At 42.1% G+C, this 24,297-nt stretch overlaps 1 protein-coding gene across 2 annotated transcripts in view; it reads right to left on the bottom strand.

The window, feature by feature from the left end:
* Positions 1–390: 390 nt before the first annotated feature.
* Positions 391–24,297, bottom strand: part of MLLT1 (MLLT1 super elongation complex subunit) — a 34,002-nt gene continuing 10,095 nt past the window's right edge. The window contains exons 4-12 of one of the 2 annotated variants that reach the window (XM_072029350.1): positions 18,838–18,981; positions 16,010–16,135; positions 13,572–14,116; positions 9,817–9,914; positions 8,889–9,000; positions 7,446–7,545; positions 7,149–7,220; positions 5,304–5,375; positions 391–4,820 (exon numbers count right to left, since the gene is read on the bottom strand). In XM_072029350.1, the coding sequence (XP_071885451.1) occupies positions 4,692–4,820; positions 5,304–5,375; positions 7,149–7,220; positions 7,446–7,545; positions 8,889–9,000; positions 9,817–9,914; positions 13,572–14,116; positions 16,010–16,135; positions 18,838–18,981 (1,398 nt within the window). In that variant the 3' untranslated portion in view covers positions 391–4,691. Of the gene's footprint in view, positions 4,821–5,303; positions 5,376–7,148; positions 7,221–7,445; positions 7,546–8,888; positions 9,001–9,816; positions 9,915–13,570; positions 14,117–16,009; positions 16,136–18,837; positions 18,982–24,297 lie in introns of both variants that reach the window. The other variant, XM_038169134.2, reaches the window with a different exon arrangement.

The following is a 24,297-nucleotide window of genomic DNA, read 5'->3' as shown; positions in this document are numbered from 1 at the left end:
AGAGAGAGGAGAGCAACAAAATACAGAGGCTGCAGAAGGGGAATTTGTCACAGCTAGACAGCAGAGGAAGGTCCAAGCTGGAACTCTGCCTCACTGAGCTGTTTGTGACAGACTGAAGGCACCACAGCGCTCTGGCTGCTGCCAGGTGGGTGATGACATCAAGGTGTACAGCTGCCCACTGCACCCAGGAGCTGCTGCCCTGCAGCAGATCCTCTGCACTGCACAGCTGTGCCTGGTTTGTGCCCAGGAGGGCCCCATGCCTGCACTGCTGCTTTCAGCCCCCAGCAAGAACAGTTTCTGTTTTGACAGACAACATTTAGGTAGTAAGATGCTAGGGGGGAAGCCTTCTGTCCACTGAGAAGCAAAACAATGAATAAAACAACAAAAAAATGAAGTTTTACTTTTCCATCTTACTTTATTTCACTTTTTCTAGAAAATTCCTCCATAGTTCCACAAATTTAACAAAAAGGTTTAAAATTCAGGACAAACAATCCTGTAATGTATTACAAACATGATTTTTTTTTTTTTAATCTTGAAGTTAGTCTTGGGCCAGCTGAATTTCTTACAGCCAAGTGAAGAATTCATTTCCCAACACAACTTTTAAAATCCTCAAGTGACAAGGTATTTAATACCTTGATTCTAGGCAGAAATACAATTAAAAATTATCTAGAAGTTGAAGTACTTATATTTTCTTTAGGAGTGCAAACTCATCTCTTCAGTTTTTGATGGCTATTTCATGCCCCCATGTAAGCAACACCAATCGTTTCTCATCTTTTTAGAAGTAATACTCATACCAGGTGTACAAGGGCTGTCTCTAGTATCAGCATGCCAAGCAGCGTGTGGCAGGCAGCTGGGCTAGTGCAGAGACACTCCAAGTACACTGACCGTGCTCTAGTGCATTCGAGAATGTGACAGTTGAGGCTTGCAGAACCAGAGTGACTTGGGTCTCTGCTCACAGGGAATGGGATGGGGCAAGCTCCAGAGGGGACGTTTAAACCTCTCACCATCAAATACTCTCAAGATCTGACAAAAACTTGTTTCTGGATTGTTGCATCAATTTCTTTGCTAGTTCTGATGCTTCCACCACCACACACAGCAGTATAAGAACTGGTGGCAAAAATCATTGCACTTCCATGTATTCAGCCTGACCACAGCATAGCCAGTCTCATCACCAACATATCCAATATTCCTTAGCTGGTGTTCTGGGAGCCAGCCAGCCTTACTATCCTTTTTTTTTTTTTTTCCTCATCTTAATACTAAATGTCAGTAATCAAAGCCTCAAGGCTTAATACATACCAGACCAAGACAACAGGAAAACACTCCTGACCCCTCTTTTGCCCTTTAATACAAAGGCCAAGGACAAAGGAAAAGCTGCGTCCTGATCTTACCTCCAACACGATTCAATTCAAAGCAACTCTGAACAACTCTGAAAGCCTTCAGACTGGTCAGCACTTGTTCATGCCTTCAGTAACAAGATGAAGGACACAGAAAAGTAACAGAGTTCTGCCCATTTTCCTTGGAAAAACCATTGTGGCTAGAAGTCAATTTTGGATTTTTTTTTTTCCTTTTTTAAATAATGCAAGCTACTACACATCCTCGAAGACCTGAAGCAATGCTGACAGCAGCACTGCCCCCTCCTTCCTATTGTACAATAATCCATCCATGCTCTCAAGAGTGACACAAGAACAAACACTTTATCCACAAATACCTGTACACGGCATGTTCAGAACAGCATTCAGCCAGCCTATAGAGAATCTACACAGGGAACTCGTTCATATGTAACTAGAAGGGGACACAAGATGAGGCCCAAATTTGACAAATCTTGGTTTGCAGAGTCATTCCTCCTGTGGTCCCCAATGCTACCACACACCCCAAAAAACAACAACTCTGTAGAACAACTATGTACTTGCAAGAAACCTTTTAGTAACAAATCAGCATGTGCACACAATGGAGAACTATTGCTGGGGAACAATCCTATTTTGGGTTTTCAAGGAGATTATAAACAGTCTAAAAAAATCCATGTGTAAAATACTTCTTATAAAAACAAAATTCCCATCAATGCTCATTAGACTTCACGAATAAAGTCGGTTCCAGGACAGGACGATGCCACAGCCTTGGGCAGGAGCCCCATGTGCTTCCAGCCAAGTTCAGGAACACTGGCCCACGTGTGTTCTTGGACTAGCTGGCAGCGGTGACGACTCAGATTTTAACATGTGAAGGGGGCAGAAGGGTGGTGGCACCTCCAGTCCCTTGTGGTTACTCTGGAGGCTACTGATAGTCCCAGGAGAAAAGCTGCCAGGGTGGGCAACACGGACACAACAGCTGTGGGAGTTAATTACCCCAGTGAAGAGAGGACCAAAGACCTAGAGGGATCTCAGGCTTGGGCTTGCCACCAGCGCTGTTATGCAGCTTCAGAGACAGGGAGTGTCACCAATCGTTTGCGGCAGGAGGCACCACGTGCCAGGGGCTTTGCCACGTGCCTAGGGAGCCCAGCGTGGGGCTGTGGCAGCTGAGCAAGACTCACTTCCTCCATGCCACAGACCCAGCAGGGACCATGAGCAGTTCACGCATACCCACCACACCTGGCACCACAAACAGGCGAATCCATGAACGCTCATGGACTGCAGCTGCTGTCCTCCTGCACACGGCATTCGATGCCAACAAAGGCCATCACAGCTCCTCCTCTTCCTGCCATCCTCCACCTTCTCAAAGTACATTTGTACACAGGGTTTCTATCCAGGCTTGGCATTGTTCATCAGGAAAAAAACAGCTGAGATCACTGTTGTGACAGGGCACGCACCTGGCATGAGCTTGATTATTTATATATACACACACACACACATATATATATGTATATATATGTATATACACACACACACGAGACACATGAAAGATGGTACAAAGAAAATTAATGGGAATCGGGTCAACATGACCCAACTCAAACAAGCTTATCATCATATTGCCACTTAAGTTGATTAGTTGCAACATTTCCATGATAAAGAAAGGGGTAACCCAAAACAAGGGATTGAAATTTCATGATGGAGAAGGGACAGCAAACCCGGGAACAATGCAACTCCCCAGTTCCTACACAGGGCTTTTATAGACACAAGAGATGCGTGCATGAGCAGAGGGCTCCTCAGAACTGCTGCTCTCCTCCTCACTGCCAGCAGCCACTTAACATTTGGCAAAAGCTTACACACTGATTGGAAGAAAGAAGCAATTCTTCAAAAATAAAAAATACTGGATTTAGGGAACAGGAGTGTAATACCGTTTTGATAAGAGCTACATGACTTTCCCCACACCCAGCCAGCATACAGACAACTCCTGAAGCCCATGCTAGTTTGACTAGAAATAGATGAAAGATTCTGGATTAGTGTTTACTGTTTCCTGCCATTTCTTGAGCAGGTGCGAGGTGGGGGGAGAGGGAGGAGGAAACAAACCTGATTTCACTTGGTTGTTACATCAGTGTTTTCCAGGTGCGTCCCAAAATAAAATTCTCCCTTGTTTTGGTTTTCCCAAAGTACAGCCACTACTATAGGGGCCACTGTAGGAGATTCCTCTTTGAGAACATAGAACAAAACCAATCACATATTTTGGCAAAGTTATTAAACACTGACAAATGAAAAAGACAACAGGTGAGTCCCTTCCAGAGCACAAAATGCTTTGAAGATCGCTGTTCAGCTTTCATACACTAAAAATTGTCCACAAGAGGCATTTTAACAAACAAGTCAAATCTTATTAAGCGCCCTTCCCCTGCCATAGCCATTAAAAAACATAACAGAAAAACACACCCTTAAAATCGTAAGACCCAACTAGGCCCTTCTTATACATACAGTACATACATATATATAATATATATATAAAATATACAGCTTACAGTTTTGTAGTCCTATTAGAGTTAAAGCAGACTGAAAGGAGTGAGACTTTGTTTAGGAGCTCAGATCAACAAACAAGATGTCTCAAAACCTCAGCGGGAGACAGCAGATTCGAGAGGCCTCTTCAAAGAGCACAAACGGTCTCTCCAGGAAGCTGAAACAGAGTAAGGTCCTGTGTGTGGAGCGATGCCCTGCAGGAGCTGGGAACCAAATTACAGCAGTGCTCTGTACCAAACTGCAGCAGAACTTGCAAGTGATCAAAGCTGGAATCTGTCCACTTTTCCCCACAACAGACCAACAATACCCCTAGGAAGCCTCCTCCGCCATCAGCCTCTCGGTTAGCTTTGTAAAAGCCAATCCTGCTTACACATCATGAATGCTTCATCACAGAGCTGGAGGAAATCGGACTTGCTAGAGCTCCGCAGGCAGGCTGGTCCCAAGATTTAGTGAAGAAAACATCATCCACACTTCTTAAGCTCTCAGAGACGCCTGAAAATCTGTTCTTAAAACACAGTTTCTTGAAGTAAAACCAGAAGTGTTGCACTGCAGCTAGGTGCAGCGTGTCTTTTGCTCTACTCAGGACCTGTGCCCAAGTGGACTTATGAAGCTATGGAGGACAGACTCAGCAATATGGGTGCTTGTTTGAAGCCTACAAGAAAGTGCAGCTGGCTGTGCATTCATAGAGCATGGCTGTTCTCTAAGGCAGTGCTTCGGGTGAATCGAGAGAATAAGAAGGCCTAGTTCCATGGGTTCGTTTCCTGGTACCAATAAACGGGATTTCTGGTTTCAAAAGCAGCCTGCTTCTAAGGCCAAGCGTCATGTTGCTACTGCTTCCAAGTAGCTCTGCAGCTTACGGACGGTTGTCTCATCCAAGGAGAAGAGGTCAAAGTCAAAGGTTGTGTTGGTAACATTAAAATGCCCGGTTTCCTCAATAAGATTTACAATCTGTACAGAAAGGAGACAAGCAACAACATAGAGAGAGAGTCCATCAGATTAAGTACACTGGAAGGGCCAGCAGATACAAAGCAACCCATCCAGTCCTCTTATCCCTTTAGAAAAGCCTCAGGGACATGTCTCTCTTGCAAGAAGAAAATCTCCCAGAAAAGCAAACGAGCTCCTCCTGCACTCCTGACTGGCTCCGTCTGGAAGGTGACCTGGGAACATGCTTCCTTTTCAATTACACTGAGATTGCCCAGCTTTGAGACAGCTAGCAGGATGACAAGAGGAAAAGATGGACTCTTCTGTACCTTTTCCAATAAAAACATTGCATGCACACCTGATTTTTTTCTATGCATCTGCTTTCAAAGTAAACCAGACCCTCTCATGAGGAGAGGCAAGTGAAAGGTCACAGGGGTCTGCCTGAGACCCTTGGACACCAAGTTTACCAGAGTACAACGGCCTGCCAGAAAGCTGACAAATGATCTCTACCTGCTGTAGCACGTTGCGCTCTCGTAGTGCCATTAGTCGCCTGTGAAGCTCCACTAATTCATCGGTGTAGGCCTGTAAGGGAGGCATGAACAGGAACAGTGACATACATGGCATGTCTGTATGGCTGCCAAAGTGACTTTCCTAGCAAGGGTCAGAGGAACACAAGGCCCTTTCACAGATGTTCTTATTCTCAATTTTACCTCCCCCCCCCCCTTTTTTTTATTGCCTCCTCTCTCAAGTATTGGGAGACTACAGACTTCATGGAAATACAGATGGTCTGAATACCATCAACTAGGCTATTAAATGACACCAATAAATAAGCACCTGCCTCCAGCTTTAAGACATGATCAGAACCTTTGAGCTCACCTGTAACCAGCTATAAGGCACTGCCAAAAACTTTGAGCTTAGAGGACCTCAACAAGGTGAAATCCTTCAGCTAGGTCAACTTCAGAGCAAGTTCTTCATCAGCAGGCTGTACTAATAACTACCCATTACCTGAAGACACCTGCACCAATGCTCCGTGATCAACACCCTAGCAATCTGAGCACCTATTTGTGTTTAGGTAAGAAAAAAAAAAAATATTTGAGTGCTCTGTTCCCAGTTAGTTTTACACACACACCCCACAGTGGGAACTGCAGGATTGTTTACAAGCTCAGTATCATTTTAATTGTTCATATACACGGGGTTGTTTGGTTGTTTTTGTGTCAGTGGTTTTGTTTTTTAATTTAAGCAGCCAACAAGGCAAGTTCCTGGCACACTATTGCTCACAGGGGATAGACTCTTAATCTCTAAAGCTGTCCCAGAGTTGTTCATGTTCGTATCAGCAAAGCTGAACTCATTTATGTAATTGTACCAAGGCAAAAAAAATATAGCGAAAAAAATATATGTCCTCCTTAGCACACAGAAAAAAGCATTTTTCCCCAAACACCTAAATAGTATTGAATGCTATACATTCTGGAAAAGCTAATATCTTTTATAAAAACACTGACAGTTGTAAAAACTGGTGATAATTTCAGGCATTCTCTCTCTTCAATGGCTCTCAAGTGTCCCATTCTATCTGTATTAAGAAGTCTAATAAAAGGTACCATTTCCTACAAACCTCTTCTCAGATAAGCCCTCTCAGCTATGTTTAACGGTATTCAGCGGCAGAAAATTTTGTAGCCAGCAGGAAACTCAGATGCAAGTATCTTCAAGATCACACTTAAACCTAACATTAAGCAATTAACCTGTGATCTGTTATCGGGTTGAAAATGTCTTAAAACAGGAAAGGATGAGAGCTACAGATTGATTCTGTGATTAGAAAGAAGTATTAAGCTCCCAGTTAATTGCTTTATGAGAAAAATCACAGGGGGGGAAACTTTCTGGACAACTTGGGATTTGACTATTTGCTTGCAAGTCAGACATTCTTTAGGAGAACATACGCTGCTTGACTCTCCCTGGAGGCAAGAAAAGAAAGGAGTTTCACTGAACAAAGGTTTCAACTATAGGCAAAACAGAGCCTTGAAAAAATCCTTAATTTGTAAGATCAAAGACAGATTAAAACTGCCTTTTAATGAAGAAGCACTCACCACTGCAGCAGTGGCCACATCAATGGTTCAAAGGGCAAGCATAAAACAATTTTAATATTTTGCACATGGAAAAGACCTGGGGGTCTATCTAATATACACAATTTCTTTAGCGTTACTCTCCAGTCTATCCTTTCAGCATCTGTTTTTCATTATACTCAAGCCATTAATCTGCCAAGGCAGAATAATCTGAACATGCTAGGCTGGCTCAAATTATTTTATACACAGAAATGTTAGCGAGCATCCAACAGTTCCATGATATGCAAATTCTCACACATACCTTGTCATACGTTCCCTTCTTCAGGATCTTTTCTGGCTTGTTACAAGACTCTGGGCTTTTTCTTCCAGACGCCTGAGGGTAAAACGAATCAACATTAGGGACCAAAAGTAGTTCAGACAAAATGATGGCTTAATGGTTTGGATACACAGCACTGAATCAGGAGAAATTACCTCTCTGATGAAGAAAGTGAAATAGAGAAGCATCAGTGCAAGCCAGAACTAGCATCATGGATTGAACATGATGCAGGAACCAGCACTGGTGGAAAGCAATTTTGCACGGGCACATAAGATTCAATACCTTATTATTTGCTGCAGGCAGTTTCTGACCAGGAGGCGGCTCTCGACTTGGCAGGCAAGAGTCCGCACTGTTATCACTGTCACTGTCACTAAGGCTCAGTCTGGAAAACAAGGAGCACAGAATTAGCGTCAACAGGCAATGGGAAAAGTATCTAACTGTGTGCAGTTCGGTTGACAGCTAAGTGAAGCAGAAATGATGCCCGCTCTTTCTGTTCTTTATTACAGTCTACCAAATTGTCTGTGAGACAAAGTCTATCTGTAATTCCCAAGAATTTTCTTTTTCCACACCTGACATCACCTTTGCCATCTTCCATTTCCTGGGCAGGCAAAAGAGACAGCTTTGGTTTACACATTACAGCTAGCAGTTCAGCTCTCCCATACTCACATTCCCTTTGAATAACCAAGTACCACCTGATTTTTGCAAATGGCAACTGCTTTTTGTGGGTTCAAAAACATTCAAAACAGAGTATTTGCTCAAGAGAGGCTTGTTAACATCTCCATGGAGCACCCAAGCAACAAAAAATGTATCTATTTAGTGTTTCTGCTATGTCGTGACATTTGAGATTTCACAGAATCGCAGAACAGCTGAGGCTGGAAGGGACCTCTCAAGATTATCTAGGCCAACCCCCCTGCCGAGTAGGATCACCTAGAGCATTACGTAAATCACCTAGATTTCCTCTTTATTCTCATGCCATACAGATGAAGGTATCCTACTTTTGATGAGTTTGAAAAAATATTTATTACCTATCCCCTTAAAGGTGAAAAAAAAAAAAAAAATACTCTTTAAAATCTCTCAGTTGCTGTTTAGCTGATAATGACAGAGTGCAACAGATTTTTTTGGTGAACACAAGCCCTACGTAAAATTTGCAGCTGCTATCTAGGCCAAGCATTTGGTTTCAAATATTCAGCCTAAGACTCCAGATTTTGGCTGCATCAGTGTTTCCTGAGGGGAGAAGGATGAAATTCAACTATTTCCATTGACTAAAGCAGGAAACAGCTGTTAACCAAGTCCCATAGGAGTCAAGTAACCAACTGCCTGCATGCGCCATCAGTGAAGACACAGCAAGAAGAGCACACATGCCGACAGCTTCCACAACGCATCTCTAATCTCTGCAGATCAAAGCTGTCACACACCATTCAGCCCACCAGAGATCTAAAGATGACAATTAGGTGATTATTTTAAGGGGTTCAGTCACCAACACCTGCAAGCTCACACACCACTTTCCAGTAGCTCCCTCTCTTTCAGCTCCAGTGATCTCTCCTTATCCAATTCTGTTCTCACCCTGCTGCTTTCATTGACACATCTGCTCATTCGCTTCTTCTCTCCCGCCTTCCTCTAATGCACAGCCCTGTCACTTTGATTCCTCCAAACAGAGGGCATGCAAAAATACAAACATGGAGGGCAAAGAGACAGCAAACATCTTTCTTCGTGATTTGGTACCACCTGGAATCCCGGCTGACTGGGTTTGCTTTGACTGCTGCCTCTTCTCCAGAGGAGCTGTCATCATCATCCGACTCCTCTGACTGCAGATCTTCCACCATGGAGCGCAGCGGGCCTAGGATCAGAGGGGAGAAAGCAGATCAGCACTGGTCTAGGACACATGGCAGAACTCCATCTGAACTCCCTGATCTACATTGGATTAGTTATCCTTAAGATCAATCAAGATTTTTTGGGAAGAATACCTTGATATTTTTGCTTTGCACAGAGAAGTTGCCAAAACAACACATTCTATCTCAAAACTCAAGCAGAATTGACAAACATCCCGATTTCTGTAAAGCACTCTGTTCCACCATAACCCTCCCACTCTCTTCTGCAATGAAAACAAAAGGACATGTTCTTCATGTATTTGGGGACTATTTTAAATGTCACTCAATAGACCGTATCTGTAGTAATACTGCACTTGTTAGGGTTAGATCACTTATTATTGCTACAGTATCTCTCTTTGGATTATCAGTGGAGAAATCAGAGAAAGACAACCTGTTATGTACTAGCCAAATGATGAATGCCACATCTCTAATTTTTAGTAAAACATATATGGCATTGGAGGAAAAATTCTGATGATGCTATAAGATCAGGCAGCAACACACACATTTATAAGCTGAGACAGAAACCAAAGTCAACAGGGAGAAATCCAAATCCAGAGAGATACCCTAGTCATAAACTAATTGCCCAAACCAGAAACGTACTTGTTCATAACTACACTATGACATTATTGACTTTTCTTGCTGAAACATCACAGCTTCAGCACACAGTTCCATAAAAGAAAGTGTATTAGCCTTGTATATGGCACTGGGGAAAAAGATCTAATTCTCATGAGCCTTTTAATATTATGCAAGGAAGACTTTAACAAATTTTATTTCTCGCAACACACCTTGACTGTGGTTCTGAGATGGCTCGAAATCAGAGTCAGAGCTGGAGTCGGAGCTGGAGCTGGAGTTGGAAGGGCTGGACTGGACAGACTTAACCCCCCATAAAAGGGAAAAAAAAAAAAAGAAAAAATCTTAACCCTTCTAATCCGGAGAATCAGCACAGAGCACAAAACACAGCAAGACAGAAACATCTGAGCACTCTAAAACACCATACATTACTGAATGCAATTCTAAGAGTTGCATCAAATACACAAAGGCAAGATAAATAAAGACATTTGTGAAAACTTCAGTGCGCCATAGCCCAGCACACTTGGGTAGCAGCATCAAAAGGTCCCAACAAAATCCTTCATGCCAGTAGTTTCAAATAATCTCAGTGACAAAAAAATAGCACCTGAAAAATGCCAAAGTGAAAAAAAAAAAAAACTTAATGTGAAATGCAAAAGATGACTGGCATGCAACCCAGCACAATTGTCAATGCTTTCTTTTAAAAAAGTTAGCTTTTTCCAAACCTGTACATATTTTAACCCACCGACATTCTCTGATCATTTCTTACTCATCATTAGATGTGGAAAAGATACCTGTCCTACCGAACTCATCTAACTCCGAAATTTAAAGATATCCCAACTTTTGAGTATGCCCTCAAAACAGTTCATTCAACAGTGGTGTTAGTGATCCACTGGACTGTTTCCAGTTTCTTCTGAAAACCTAACAAAAACCAGCTAAACTCTTGTGAAACCAGCTCTACTGGCAGTAGTGTGCAGTAAGTGTTTGAGTAAAAAAAAAAAAAAAAAAGAAAAGCACGTTAGAAACTACTGCTCCTAATGACATCCAGAAGCCAAGATTTAGTGCTCTGTAAGTTTTTGAACACAAGATCAGCTGTTGCACAGCTTTGGCATGCTTTAGCGCACTGCCACGAGGTGGCAGTGAAAGCAAATCAACTATTTCCTCCCTGACAGCAGGAGTGACTTACAATCATCTCCCAGGTTTTTACTCTCTCAGTGGAACCTAGTTTAAAGATTCTTGCTGTACTGTAACAGCACAGTTTTGTTTGCTTGTTTTTAAGTAATTCCCTGGAAATGTAGCATTTCAATTCGACTCCTGAGAATGCACCTACTACTTCTGCTATCGAATCCTGATGCTAGAAAAATAAAAATAAAAAACACCTCACATTGCCACTGATCAACGAGCTTTGTTACAGAAGACGTTAATACTGCAAGAGCAATACTGTCAACAGGTAACGAGGCATGTCTGCAGCTTTGGGCATTAATTGGTGAAAGCTGCAGGATTTTCATCTCAATACTGCCCCCCTCCCCTATAGTTTATCACTAAAGATTAGAGTTGCATTTATTCAACTCCTACAAAAGGAAAAGGGGTGGATGCAGGATGTCAAAAATAGGTATTATTACCCTTGCAAATTATTCAGTAGCAAAGCAGAATAATTTAGCAACGCCAATATCCACGTGCTGCACTCTGCAGCATGTGTGTTTGTCTAGTAAAATTACAGCAAAGTAAAGGGCAATGTTTTCAAGATGAGAGAGCACAGCTCCTGTTTCTTTCTCAGATTCCATCTTACCATCAATTCATTCCTGATAATCTAGCAGGTGTTCCCTAAAAAAAAATTAACGGGGCTTGAGAAGCAGAAGCCAGAAGTTGTAAAGTCCCCCCCTCTTCTCCTTTTGCCATTGACTGTATTGGCTATTTCAACCAGCTAGCAGGCATCCCGCTAGACGGGCTCCGCATGCTTGGGCTGCCGTTACTGTCACTGTGATATGACAAAGGCGTACGCTAACAAAGGAAAAAAGAGATCCAACCCTCACATCTCAGCCTCTCCCTTTTGTCAGCACTAGCGTTTAGGCAGCCAAGCATGAGGCCAGATCAGGGAACTGGTCTTGATGGAAAAAAGAATACACAAAAAGGAACAACTAACTTTCAGCAGGAGCTGAAATGGAAGGAGGAACTCCTCCAGCCCACTGCAAAGTCACACGAGCTCTCATGCCAGCAGCGCAAATGAGAGCAAGACTATTCCTTTCAACAGCAGCCTGCAAAGATGTCAACTCAAAGCAATCGTGGTGCTGCAGCCTCAGAGCATGTTGCACAATACGTTGGCTTCAGCAGGAAAGCTGATTTAAGAGTTTCCGGGCCCCGGTCCACCTCCAGCTGCTCATTCACTTTAGTGATGTGGCTTACCACACAGAGCCACAAACAGCTGTACCAATACAAACGATGGAGTAGCAAACTGCAGTGTTGGGAGCAGAAAGACCCTCCCAGGATGGAAAAGGAACTTTGTCTTCTCTGCTGATGCCAATGCATTATGCAGTTATATCCCTAAGCTTCAAATTCCACAGAAACCTAAGCTGAGCTGACAGAAAGCTGCCACAGTTCCCCCTCCGTCACACTGAGTATTCCCATCCTCCTCCTGGGCAGGCACTCAAATAGCTCTGTAAGGCATCCAACAGACACCAGAGCTGGTGCAAGAGAGGACACAGAAGCATACAAAGCTTGGTGGGGGCAAGACAGGCCTGCAGCAGACACCGTGGAACCACAACCACAGTTGGTGGTTTCACAGCACAGTCTTAACAATGCTATCAGCTTGCAGCTGCATGGCAAGTCCCAAGGGACAGACACCTAAGAAATAAGGAGCTACAAGCCATTCAGGCCTTAGAGAGCAGCAGAAAAGAGAAGCTTGTAGCGAGGTGTACAGAGATGAGGGGCTGATGCACTTCAGATACAAGGTTTAAAGTGGAGAGGAGCTGGTTCTTTTTAATCTACAAGCTTCATGCTCAATCAGTCTGGAAAAATCTTTGCAGAGTAACTTCAATTAGCATCTCCCTAATAAACTCTTCTATTAGGAATCTTCTGCAAAAGCCCTTTCTGAAATAAACACATCAATAGTTACTGTATTGTGGTGCTGATTAAATCGTAATCCAAGCTGTCCCTAGGAAATTCACTCTAGTAAAACAAATCATTCTAAAAGCAGACAGTAGTAAGCAGTTCAAAAACTCATGTGACCTTATCCTGTGAAACCTATTAGAAGACATATAGCTTCTTTAGAGTAAACAAAATATGCAAGAAAAGTAGTCAGTTTGGGTTAGGTTGTGCCTTTCAACTCCTTTTTTTGCCTTCTTTGGGTAAACAATTTTCAGAAGATAGAGGGTGAGAAATGTTCTTACTTGTAAAGAGGAAAAAGATATTTAGACAGCTTTTAAAAATAGTAGTAGAATAACAATTTGGTTTGTTTTACAACACAATTTATTTAGATTTAATGGCATGTGGTTGTATTTTGAGCCTTAGCCAATAACATTTCTCACAGGCTGTCAGGAATAGAGTTATTTACATTTATATATTTCTGAAAAAAATCCCTAAAGTTATTCACTCGATTTCTGAATTAAGACCAGGTTCAAAAACATTATATTATAAGTAGGTAGAAAGTCTGTATACATTTATTATACTCTTGCTCTATCAATGTTGTTGTAGGGAATGAACGAGATACCATAACCTTAAACTCCAACATTTAGATAACCGTGCTTGCAGATAAACCTGCACAGCACTGCATATCTGAACCAGGTAAGCCGGGCAGCTGCAGTGATTAATAATGACCAGATTTTCAAACAGTAGTTTGTCTGAGATACAGCCCAGACGAGTGTGTGCCAATCTGATTCTTGGTCTTGTCTGAGGGAATAATTCTGACTGTCTTTTCATGCAAGGATTTAAGCATCGTGATTTTAAAAATCTGGTAAAGGACCAATCCCTACTCACCTCTGACTTGAAAGAAGTTTCATCTTCTGAATTTGACTCCTCCATTTCCACAGGCTTTTTGATCTCCTTGGCCTCACTTTCAGATTTTACCTTTTCCACTTTGGCATTCATCTTCTCCTTAGTTGGTTTCTTCTCTGGATATGAGGAAGATGAGGTTCTGGGAGATGTTCCCAGAATATTTTTTACCCCTTTGGAGCTACTCTTTTTTTGTTTTTTGGCACTAGGCTTTGGTGACTCCACATTGGAGGGCCTTTTGCTGGAAGACTTTAATTCCGGCTGCGGCCCACCCTTTGGAGAAGTGTTCTCCAGTTTGGTCTCCTTCACGGCCAGTTTTGGTTCCTTGAAAGCAGCTTTTGGAGGTGCTTTCTCCTCCTTAGGCAGTTTGTTCTCAGTGGGTTTTCTGGAGGAGTCCTTCAAAGGCTTGTTTTGTTCTCTTTCAAGGTCTTTGGAGGAGTTTTTGCTCTCAGAGTCTTTTCTTGGCCTCTCTCTGTGCTCCTTGGTTACTTTGTGTGGCTTGGATGCCTTGCTGCTTTCCTTGTTTGCATCCTAAGTATTAGTAACAGAAACATGCGAGCTAGGTATGAAATTGAAACTCTACACAGAATTGAAAAAAAAAACACTCATATCACACTGAAGCACCTTGTTTCTTGTAGACTTACACCCACCATTGCAAAATGTACTCATCTACCTCCAAGGCAGTCATCTAGATTTCCCTACAGTCGATGGACAGAAATTGACAGTATGCACTTCAACATCTACCTTAGGACAGGAAGAAACACGTTTCACAAACACCTGTTCCTTCCCATGGCTTATAAAGGGAGGCTACGTATTTAATTCAGATTAAATCTGCAGGGTTAACATCTGAAGCCAGATAAGAGGAAACCCATTCAGGTAGTGTTTGTTATACAAAGTCATACTTCACACCAAGTTTGAGGAAAAAACAGTCAAATTTCTTTTTTACATTAAACACATCCACAGCAAATACAAGCTATGGTCACAGCCTAACTTTAAATTCACCACGTCAATTACATGGCAATTTAAGAATACTCAATCCCCCCACAACTGCAAGAGAGACAGAGCCTCTGATACTTGCAGGCATTTCATCAACTTTAATCAGATTTAAACAGCAGATACTGGAGTATGAACTGGACATGCTGAGATGCAAACACACACACACCTCTGAGGGCAATCTGGGGGACGAGATGCAGGTGACTTACTGTCTCTTTAGCTACCAGCAATTTTCACCAGAGCTTGTGTCAGAGCCCTTTATTCCTCTTTTGTCTTCTGTTTTCTAATGCTTAATTCCTGACCAAAATTAAATCAGCCACTAATAGTTATGGCATCCTTATTTTGTTTCATGTCAACATCAGAAGACATGACTGAAGTGCCCGAAGTGTTTAGAGCCTTGAAGAAAATGGGTATTGGAATTGTATTACACCATAAAATGGATTGCTATTAATATTTGTGACTGTTCAGACTGATAAAGAATATGTAATCTGCTTCAAAGCGCATTGCCCATGGATTGCTTCTCCTATGTAAAATTACAGAAAAGTAGCTTTATTACACAAGTAAAAAAGAAAACTTAAGCTTCTTCTGAAGTCTCAAGAACTAGATACTGCTGAGGCAAACATCAAATCTTGAAATCACTAGCTTGACCAAATGCAGCATATTTTATGCTTTTTCCACCACTATGCCAAGTAGTCCTAAAGACAGAGGAAGTGCTGACTCTCTACTTAGCCTTGCTGCTAAGAGACTGAAATCCCACAGGAATTAGAGCACAGCTTTACATAACAGTGAAAGATCTACACAATTCATCTTCAGCATTAAGGACAAGTCAAAACAATCAGAGAGGACTCGATACAACTTTATCTGCTACTACAGATAAATCTTCATGTTCAGCAGGAAGATACGGTTCACCAATAATTCTCAGTCTTGGGCATTTAATTTTCTTTCAAAAGATCTTTGTAGATAAGCTTGCCAAATCATGAAAAAGCTTCCTAAATTTAGAGGGCAAGTAAATTATTGATGCAGTTAACATTATAAATTCCACAACATTAGCTGGTTTGGAACTGTGGGTACATATTTAGGTACAAATTTCCAAAGCAGTCTTCACTGCATTACTCTGGTATAAAATAAGATTAAAAAGAGAAAAAAAAAAAAAGAACAACTAATTCTTACACTGACAATTCTTATTTCAAGCTTAAACAGGATGACAATTTCTGTCTCTGATAACTCCACCTCCTTGTATTTACTAGGAAATGGACAGTCTTACTAGGAAAAAATGGCACAGGAAAAGAGGCCAATGTAGACTTCCTAAAGACTGAACTACACAGTAGAAGGACAGTTTTCAGAATTAGAAGTAGCCAGAACGAGCTCCTATTAATAGAGTTGTAAGAGACTTCTTCACCTCAAAATGATGAAAAAGCAGGTTACACTGACCTTTGACCCGTGGGATGGTTTGTTCTTCTTAGGGTCAGAGAAGGCAGAAAGTGGTATTGTGGGTAACATAGGATAATCGGGACTTGGTCTTGAAACTGTTTCTGCTCCTTCTGGCATTACCATCACCTAGTAACAGAGAGGGAAAAAACTATGCATGAGAAAAGGTGAACATACTATTAACACATGATTATACTAAGTCACTTGCCCAGTTAACACACTAATTCATCTTTTAGATTATTTTTTCCCCACCTTAAAGGCCATAAAAGTTATTGCCTAGGCAATTCCAGTTAAGATGCTCAGTCTCAAGGAAACTCCTGAAATACTGAACATGAAAACCACAACAATTCAAAGGCAATATGCAGCATCAAGTACCTTTCCTAAAGGGACCTCCAATATTCTGAGTAAAAGCAGCAGGCAACAGAGCTCTGGACAAAAACCTGTGTTCTGCTGCAAATGCTCTTACTTTGCAAACAGATACCAAGGGAAATCTGGAAGGAATGAGCAAGACTTCACTTGTTCAGGAAAAAAAAAAAAAAAGAAAAAAGTAGCCCTTGGGTATCTCCCTTGACAAGATCTTAAGAAGTGCTGACTTCTATGAAACAGCTTTCCTTCTTACCTCCCGTATATTCTGTCAGAGTAACCCTATTGAAAAGTTCCACCAAATGTGATTCACCATTGAAACAATTTAATACTTAAGGAACACAATAATGAGCTATTAAAATCCTAGAGTGTAAATGATTTTCCAGCCATCCTATGGCTGAAAATAAGCAACACCTTCTTCATGCCCAACACAGAAAAGCACTGGCATTCTGAGGAAAATCTGGACAAATCTGCTTAGAATACTTACTACACTTGAGATTTATTATTGACAAACTTCACCGTGTTTTTTTTTGTTTTGTTTTGTTTTTGTTCAGGTTAGAAATGTTTTTTGGAAGAAAGTTTTGCCAGCAGTCAAGACCATTTTGAATAAAGTCCTTAAAGAAAACAGAATTATGCATTACTATATATGGGGTGTCTCAGAATCATGACAACCTCTGGTTAAAAACTTTATGCACTACGCGGCCCTTACTAATTGACCTACATCTGATAGTTACTTAAGGATAAATTCTTTAGTCTATCACTGCATATTAATTTCCCAGAAGTAATAGTTTATACAACTATATGTAGTAACCCATAACCTTACCATGGCTTCAAGAATACAGCTTTTTCCTCCCACACCCATTTTTACTCTGAATTCTATAACACTTTTCCTTACTTTTTAATTAGCTAGGCCACAAGGAGCCAAACCCAGGTTTAGGGGACATTTACTGACCAACAAATACTATCTGCTGATCCTTCCTGTGACAAAGATTAGTAAGGAATACACTGGAAGCCTCTCCCTTTTCTACACAGATAGAGCTCATGACACTAGGAAGGTCAACAATAACTGAGTGCCTGATGGACATCATCTAACACCCACAGATCTCCATTTCCAGAGTGGCTTTACTGCTTGGATGTTAGAAGTGATATTCAAATTGAAAATAAAGTACCACTGATCACATATGATTCATTCTGCTTCTAGTGCTGCTCCATAACCAGAAATAAAACCTGGTAGAGGTCTTTAAGTGAACATAGAAAACTATAGCTTACTTGGTTGCAGGTAAAAAGAATCACAGAATCACAGAATTTCTAGGTTGGAAGAGACCTCAAGATCGTCGAGTCCAACCTCTGACCTAACACTAACAGTCCCCACTAAACCATATCCCTTAGCTCTACATCTAAACGTTTTTTAAAGACTTCCAGGGATGGTGACTCCACCACTTCCAAGGGCAGCCTGTTCCAATGTCTAACAACCCTTTCGGTAAAGAAGTTCTTCCTAAGATCCAACCTAAAACTCCCCTGACGCAACTTAAGCCCATTCCCCCTCGTCCTGTCACCAGGCACGTGGGAGAACAGACCAAACCCCACCTCGCTACAGCCTCCTTTAAGGTATCTGTAGAGAGCGATAAGGTCGCCCCTGAGCCTCCTCTTCTCCAGGCTGAACAAGCCCAGCACCCTCAGCCACTCCTCATAGGACTTGCTCTCCAGGCCCCTCACCAGCTTTGTCACCCTTCTCTGGACCCGCTCAAGCACCTCGATGTCCTTCTTGTAGCGAGGGGCCCAAAACTGAACACAGTACTCGAGGTGCGGCCTCACCAGAGCCGAGTACAGGGGGACGATCACCTCCCTAGCCCTGCTGGTCACACTGTTTCTGATACAAGCCAGGATGCCGTTGGCCTTCTTGGCCACCTGAGCACACTGCTGGCTCATATTCAGCCGACTGTCCACCATCACTCCCAGGTCCTTCTCTGCCTGGCAGCTCTCCAACCACTCATCTCCCAGCCTGTAGCTCTGCTTGGGGTTATTGCGCCCCAGGTGCAGGACCCGGCACTTGGCCTTGTTGAACTTCTTGCAGTTGACCTCAGCCCATCGGTGCAGCCTATCCAGATCCTCCTGCAGAGCCTTCCTACCCTCGGGCAGATCGACACACGCACCTAGCTTGGTGTCATCTGCAAACATACTGAGGGTGCACTCAGTGCCCTTGTCCAGATCATTGATGAAGATATTAAAGAGGACCGGCCCCAGCACCGAGCCCTGGGGGACGCCACTAGTGACTGGCCTCCAACTGGACTTGACTCCATTTAGCACGACTCTTTGGGCCCAGCTATCCAGCCAGTTTCTAACCCAACGAAGCGTGCCCCAGTCCAAGTCAAGAGCAGCCAGTTTCTTGAGGAGAAACCTCAGAACAAACCTAAATCACACAATTTTTAACAGAAAGTCTTCAGATCTCCAGTTCCTCTGGCACTTACCCCTCCAGCCCTAATAAGTTTGCGTCTGAATTCCTTCGTCGGGTTGTTGAAAGTCAGCTTCTCACAACGAAGGTGGTTCACTGGTGGATTTCCCTCCAAATTCAAAAACAGGTCATATGTGAAACAAACCTTTTTCGGCTCCTCCTAAAAACAAGACAGACTTTGGGAAAAAGGAAGAAGTTTGGCAAGCACCCTAAGTCAGAGAATGCAGAGAGTCGCTCCTGAGAATCCCAAATAAACCACCAAATAAATGTTGCATTCATAGTTTTTAATCAAGAGATCAAAGAGCTTTCCAAAGCTGGAAAACAAGCTATTTGTCCCTAAAAAACACACAGTTAACATACCTCTCACCAGAAACTCAGGCATGTCTTTCTACTGCAAAAGAAATGCACAGAGAATACTGACAATTATCTGTTTAAAAGCATTCACATAATCCCTGGAAAGCAAGTTCACAATCTTTATCCACTATTTTGCTTTCACTAAAATTCAGATCTCATCTTCTCTGGGAAGCAACTGAACTAATCAATATTATGAAAAACAAAATCCTTTATTTAGGGAGGACAACTTCTGAACTCACAGGATCTCTGTGGGTACTGAGAAAAGATTAACCACAATTATAAAAGGATGACTCATTTTGTAAAATCCTTTTCAATATGCATATTGCAGGAGTTGAATGGGAAGATATCCTAAGCTTTTGAACTTTCCAAGGATGCTTTCACTGAAGAAATCCAGAGTTTGTATGCATGTTGGGGATCGTTCGCGCCTCACTGGTTCTGTTCCACCTGCTGCAGAAGCACAGCAAACACTAAGCATTTGCTGTACAGAAGACTGGAAATCCCTTCCCACCCCTGCCCCCAAATTGCAAGTATTTCATAATATTTCTGTATTGCAAAATATTGACACTCCATTTCCTAGTGCTTTCTTGCATTCTGCATTTCAGTATGAAAACTCCAAAGTGGCAAAACAGACTCCCCTGTTACAGTACCTTCAGTGTTTACATGAATGCATCCCATATGCCTCATTCAATGCGCAACATCAAGCAGCTGCACAGCAGTCTTTTCCACAATTCATATCCATCAGCTTGATTTCCTGGTGTAGTTGCATTGTTGTATGGGAACAGATGCCGCAGGCTTCCAGCCCAAACCATTAGATTTGCTGAAAATAGGTTGAAGCGTCAAACAGCTTCAGACCACACCAATTCCTGCTGTTTGCTTGGGGGATGCCAGCATCACTAAATAAGCCACTGCTTGTACCAGCTATACTCCTAATAATAAAGTGTTGTAAGCACACCTGGTTTACATCAAAATCAGTACCATAAGCCCACCTGGGAGTTAAGGTCTTGCATCCTAACTTTCCAAAGAGGGGAAGGCAGACATCTAAGCAGCCACATACAATAGAGAAGTCTCATATTAACAAATAAGAGCATGCTACCAACACAAGGGTCTTCAGAATGTCTCTTGGAAAAGTCCTGAAGAGTCCAATTGTACTTGAAAGTGTTCAGTGTCTGCTAAAACATATGAATGGGAAGAAGAAAATATACTTGCCAAATACATTGCCTTGTCATTTTCTTCTTTGCTACAAGGACTGTTCTCATTAACTGAATCATTAGAGAGCTCTGCATGTGCATGCTTACACTGGAGTTAAAACAGCAGCTGTAGAGGGTCCCTCAAAGTCTAATAAACTTAAATGAAGGATGACTAGAAATTCAAACGTCGCCTAAGAATTGTTTCTAAAACGTGTTCCTAGTTTACGACATGGAATTGATTGATCTTGGATACATTAGTAAAAGCAGGCTTTAGTCAAAGGCTGTTATGGCACATTATTAGAACTCCACTGTGTCATTTGCCTGTTTGCTTTCAGAGCAGGAGAATGGAATAGAAGATTAATTCCCCTTTTGTCTTAGGTATTCCATTTTTTATACAGGCTCTAAAGTATCAGAGAACTTCCCAAATACATACCAGACCTCTGTGATGAATTTCCACTTATTGCAAAATTAAGACACTTTTTAAATGTGACTTTCTCCAACTCTGAGATCACGACCCTTCTGGGAAGCAAGCCCTAGCCAAGTACCATGATCATTAAAATATCCTTTGTATCGTCTCAGGACATCAGAAGCCCCCCATCCAAGTGAATAGTTAAGATTACAGCACTCCTAAAAGTACAAAAGTCTCAAAGCTAGAAGCTGCAAATAAACATTCTTTACTGCCTTCGCTGACTGCTAATGATTACAGCTCAAGGCACTCCAAAGCTTAACCCATCCGGTCTTCCCTCAAAGGTTCTCCCCTCTAAACAACCATTAAGAGTGGAGGAGGAAAAAAAAAAAAAAAAAAAGAGGAAAGCCAAAGAAAATATCCCTCAATTGACTTGGGCCCACACATCCTCTAACTTTAAACAGAATGCCACAATCAATCCGCAGTGTCACACTTCAAAATCTTTTGGAGTAAGATGTTGGGATCCACACATACTCCAGGCAGTTTGTTTTCCTGCTGCAGCGACACTTTCTATGCTCCTGCTTGAGCATTATCTGAATAGGAGAGCCAAGCTTTTTACCGTTACACAATTCTACATTCTCATGTTCAATCCTTGTTGTGAAGTAAAACTAAGAAGAGGAGAAACATAGTTCCTGTGGATATTTCGCTGCCTTCTGAGACCGTAAGCTTTTCCAAAGGGCCTTACTTCCAAGAAAGGCTTTAGAAAGGACATGAATTTATAATTAGCAGATACTGCTGCCTTTCAGTGGTCATTTTTGTCAAATGGTTAATCTGGCATGGAATGTCTGAGTAAGGACACCCTGAACCTCAGTCCATATCTGCTCGTTAAATCTCAGATGCAAGGGAAGAAAAGAGAAGCATGTAGTGCTGAGGGAGGGCCCAGCCATATTTGCAGCCGCTGTAAGTTTCCCTCCATCCACTGAATTCCGCCTGCTGCAGCGCCGATCTCCAAACCTGAGCACATTGTCCTTTATTTTTACTGTTTTCCAGCTTCCTGTCTGCACTGACTGCCAGTGCGGTTATGAATACTGGAGCAGCTTTAGTTTTCTTCCGAGTTCTGAAGTAAAGGGTTAAAGTTCTTTTGGCACTTTTCGTAAGAGCAGGAATTTTTCAAAGTCTTTTGTTAAAATTTCCTTGTCCTGTTTTTAAGGCAGGGTGTGCCCTTTGCCACTTCACACAAATCAAAAGAATTTCACTGGTAGCGTGCACATAAAGCTCATAAATCACTTTTAGAAAGCCATAAAACAAAATTATCTACAAAAATCTAGCACACCAAGGAAGCAGCCTCATGGTTATTCAATAACCATAACATCTAACAGGACTTCCCTTCTGCCACAGATCCAGCCTGACAGAGTCATTTATCTGTATCCAGTTCATAACGTCTGTATAAATGAACCCCCAGCCTGCACAACCCGTCTGACTAGTCTTCCCTCCCACTTTAGGGCAGGACATTTAAAAGTGAATAGAGCAATATACATTTTTAAAGCAAGTCCCCAGCCTTATGTTGCGCTCTGCTGGCAAGGCCATCCTTGTTTTATTAAACCCTGTAAAACCTCACAAAAGATAAGAGGTCAGCTTTTTGGAACTGTCCCCCATTCGAAGCCAATTGCTTTCTTTGAAAATCAGAAAATGTATTCACTGCTCAAATACAAGTATTTAATAATCTACCAGCTCTTACAAATCCAAGATATGATGATGCTGGCACAGCTAGGAAGGCTGCTGGGTTTGACAATGCCTCCTTGCCAGGCACTACAACCTCTCCAGAGTCATGTCAATGTGCCAAACACTGGCTACAGACACAGCACGGGTGCTTTCGCCAGGACGGGTGGAAGAATGGATGAACTGATAACACCCATCATTTTAGGATGGAATATTTAAAAAGATGCATCGCTCAGCTGCACACAAGGAAGCACTTCAGGTTAGGTACGTAAGGTGATATGGACCTAAAAGATGGTAGCAAACAAATGCTTGCACTCAAAACACTGACCAGTTTTATTCCTTCCACAACTTACAGCAATCACAAACAGCAACAGGCGAAATCGACTCCTCTTTTCCTCAAACCTGCACAGACCCTGCTCCCATAACACAGGGATTTGAAGAAAATCAAGCACTTTGCCTAAATACAGTCACTTCAGCAGCCTTCCTCAGGAGACCCGGACCAGCTAACACCTTTCTGACGGCACAGCCCTGATCCTCATCTGTCTGGCCATATCTGAGCCCATACACAACATCTCCACTGAGCTCCTACTCTGAAAAAAAGAATCAAATAATGTTACCCTTCAATATTTTATGTGCATTTTACATAGCACTTCTCTGAATATTGCAGAATGGGGGAAGCATACATGTTTTTATTCTGAATGAAACTGGAAGAAACAAACAGATTTCTCTGCCGTCCACACATGCCTCCGTTTTCACTACTAAAAAAACCCTAAGTTACATGTATTCCATTAGGTAAATGTTGGAAGCATCCTGCAATGGGAAGGTAGTCTTTAACAGGCTTTAACACATCTCATCCACATTGCATTAGAATAGTCTGCCTTACATTAGAACAACATGAAAGCAGAGAGAAGACCTAATTTAATTAGGATGCAAAAACGTAACAGTGACTGAGTACCAAAGTCATGCCTGTGCTACAGCCTCCAGATTAAAATGTACACTACTATGAGAGATGTATTTGGAGACAACAATGCCGTGAAAAAAATCTCAAGATCGTTGAAATTGGGTGGGGAAGAGAAAAGGAGAAGAGTATCAGAAAAACAGCAACGTGTTTATTGTACCCAGCTTGTATTGATTCAAGCACCAGAAGCCACTAACAGCAGCCCTCACTACAGAAAGAAACACAAGGATTTAAAAATAGGAATAACATACTAACATTTCAGTCCAAAAATTCCCAAGTGATCTAGTATCACTAGTCAACCCTGCTTTCAAAAATAATATTTAACCTGCTACGGTCCTGCCATTTATTTTCCACGTTGAGCTGCAGAGGCTCCAGCTGGCAACCAACACCAGAGCAGATAGCAGACTGGACAGCCTCTAGAAGCAACTGGGACTCTCTCAAAGAACCAAATACACACACACTCAAAGTTCAGAGCAATATTTAAGTATTTTCTGCAATTCAGATGGCAAGACTGAGAAAACACCTACTTAATAAGGAACTAAAATACAGCACAGAAAGGCCAAACACATGTCAACAAGGCCTAACCACATTTGTACAGGAGGAGAACAGGCTCTTGCACCTTTTCTAATCCTCTGCTGACACTTCCCTGTCTGACAGAAAGGCATCAAAAAGCTCCAGCAGGGCCAAGAGCACTGACTCTCCTACTCCTAACAGGCAAAGTAGTATTCTAGCACAGAGGAGAGTTAATGGGCAATTTTATGCAAACTTGCCTAAAGAAAATCCCTGATGAAGTTCGCTAAAAACATTCTTAATCCGATCTTAGTAAAAGTTTCTTAGTAGTGAGTATGCCCC

Source organism: Anas platyrhynchos, chromosome 29, assembly GCF_047663525.1.
Source record: "Anas platyrhynchos isolate ZD024472 breed Pekin duck chromosome 29, IASCAAS_PekinDuck_T2T, whole genome shotgun sequence".
Lineage (NCBI taxonomy): Eukaryota > Metazoa > Chordata > Aves > Anseriformes > Anatidae > Anas > Anas platyrhynchos.
This window is presented reverse-complemented; position numbering and strand designations above follow the sequence as displayed.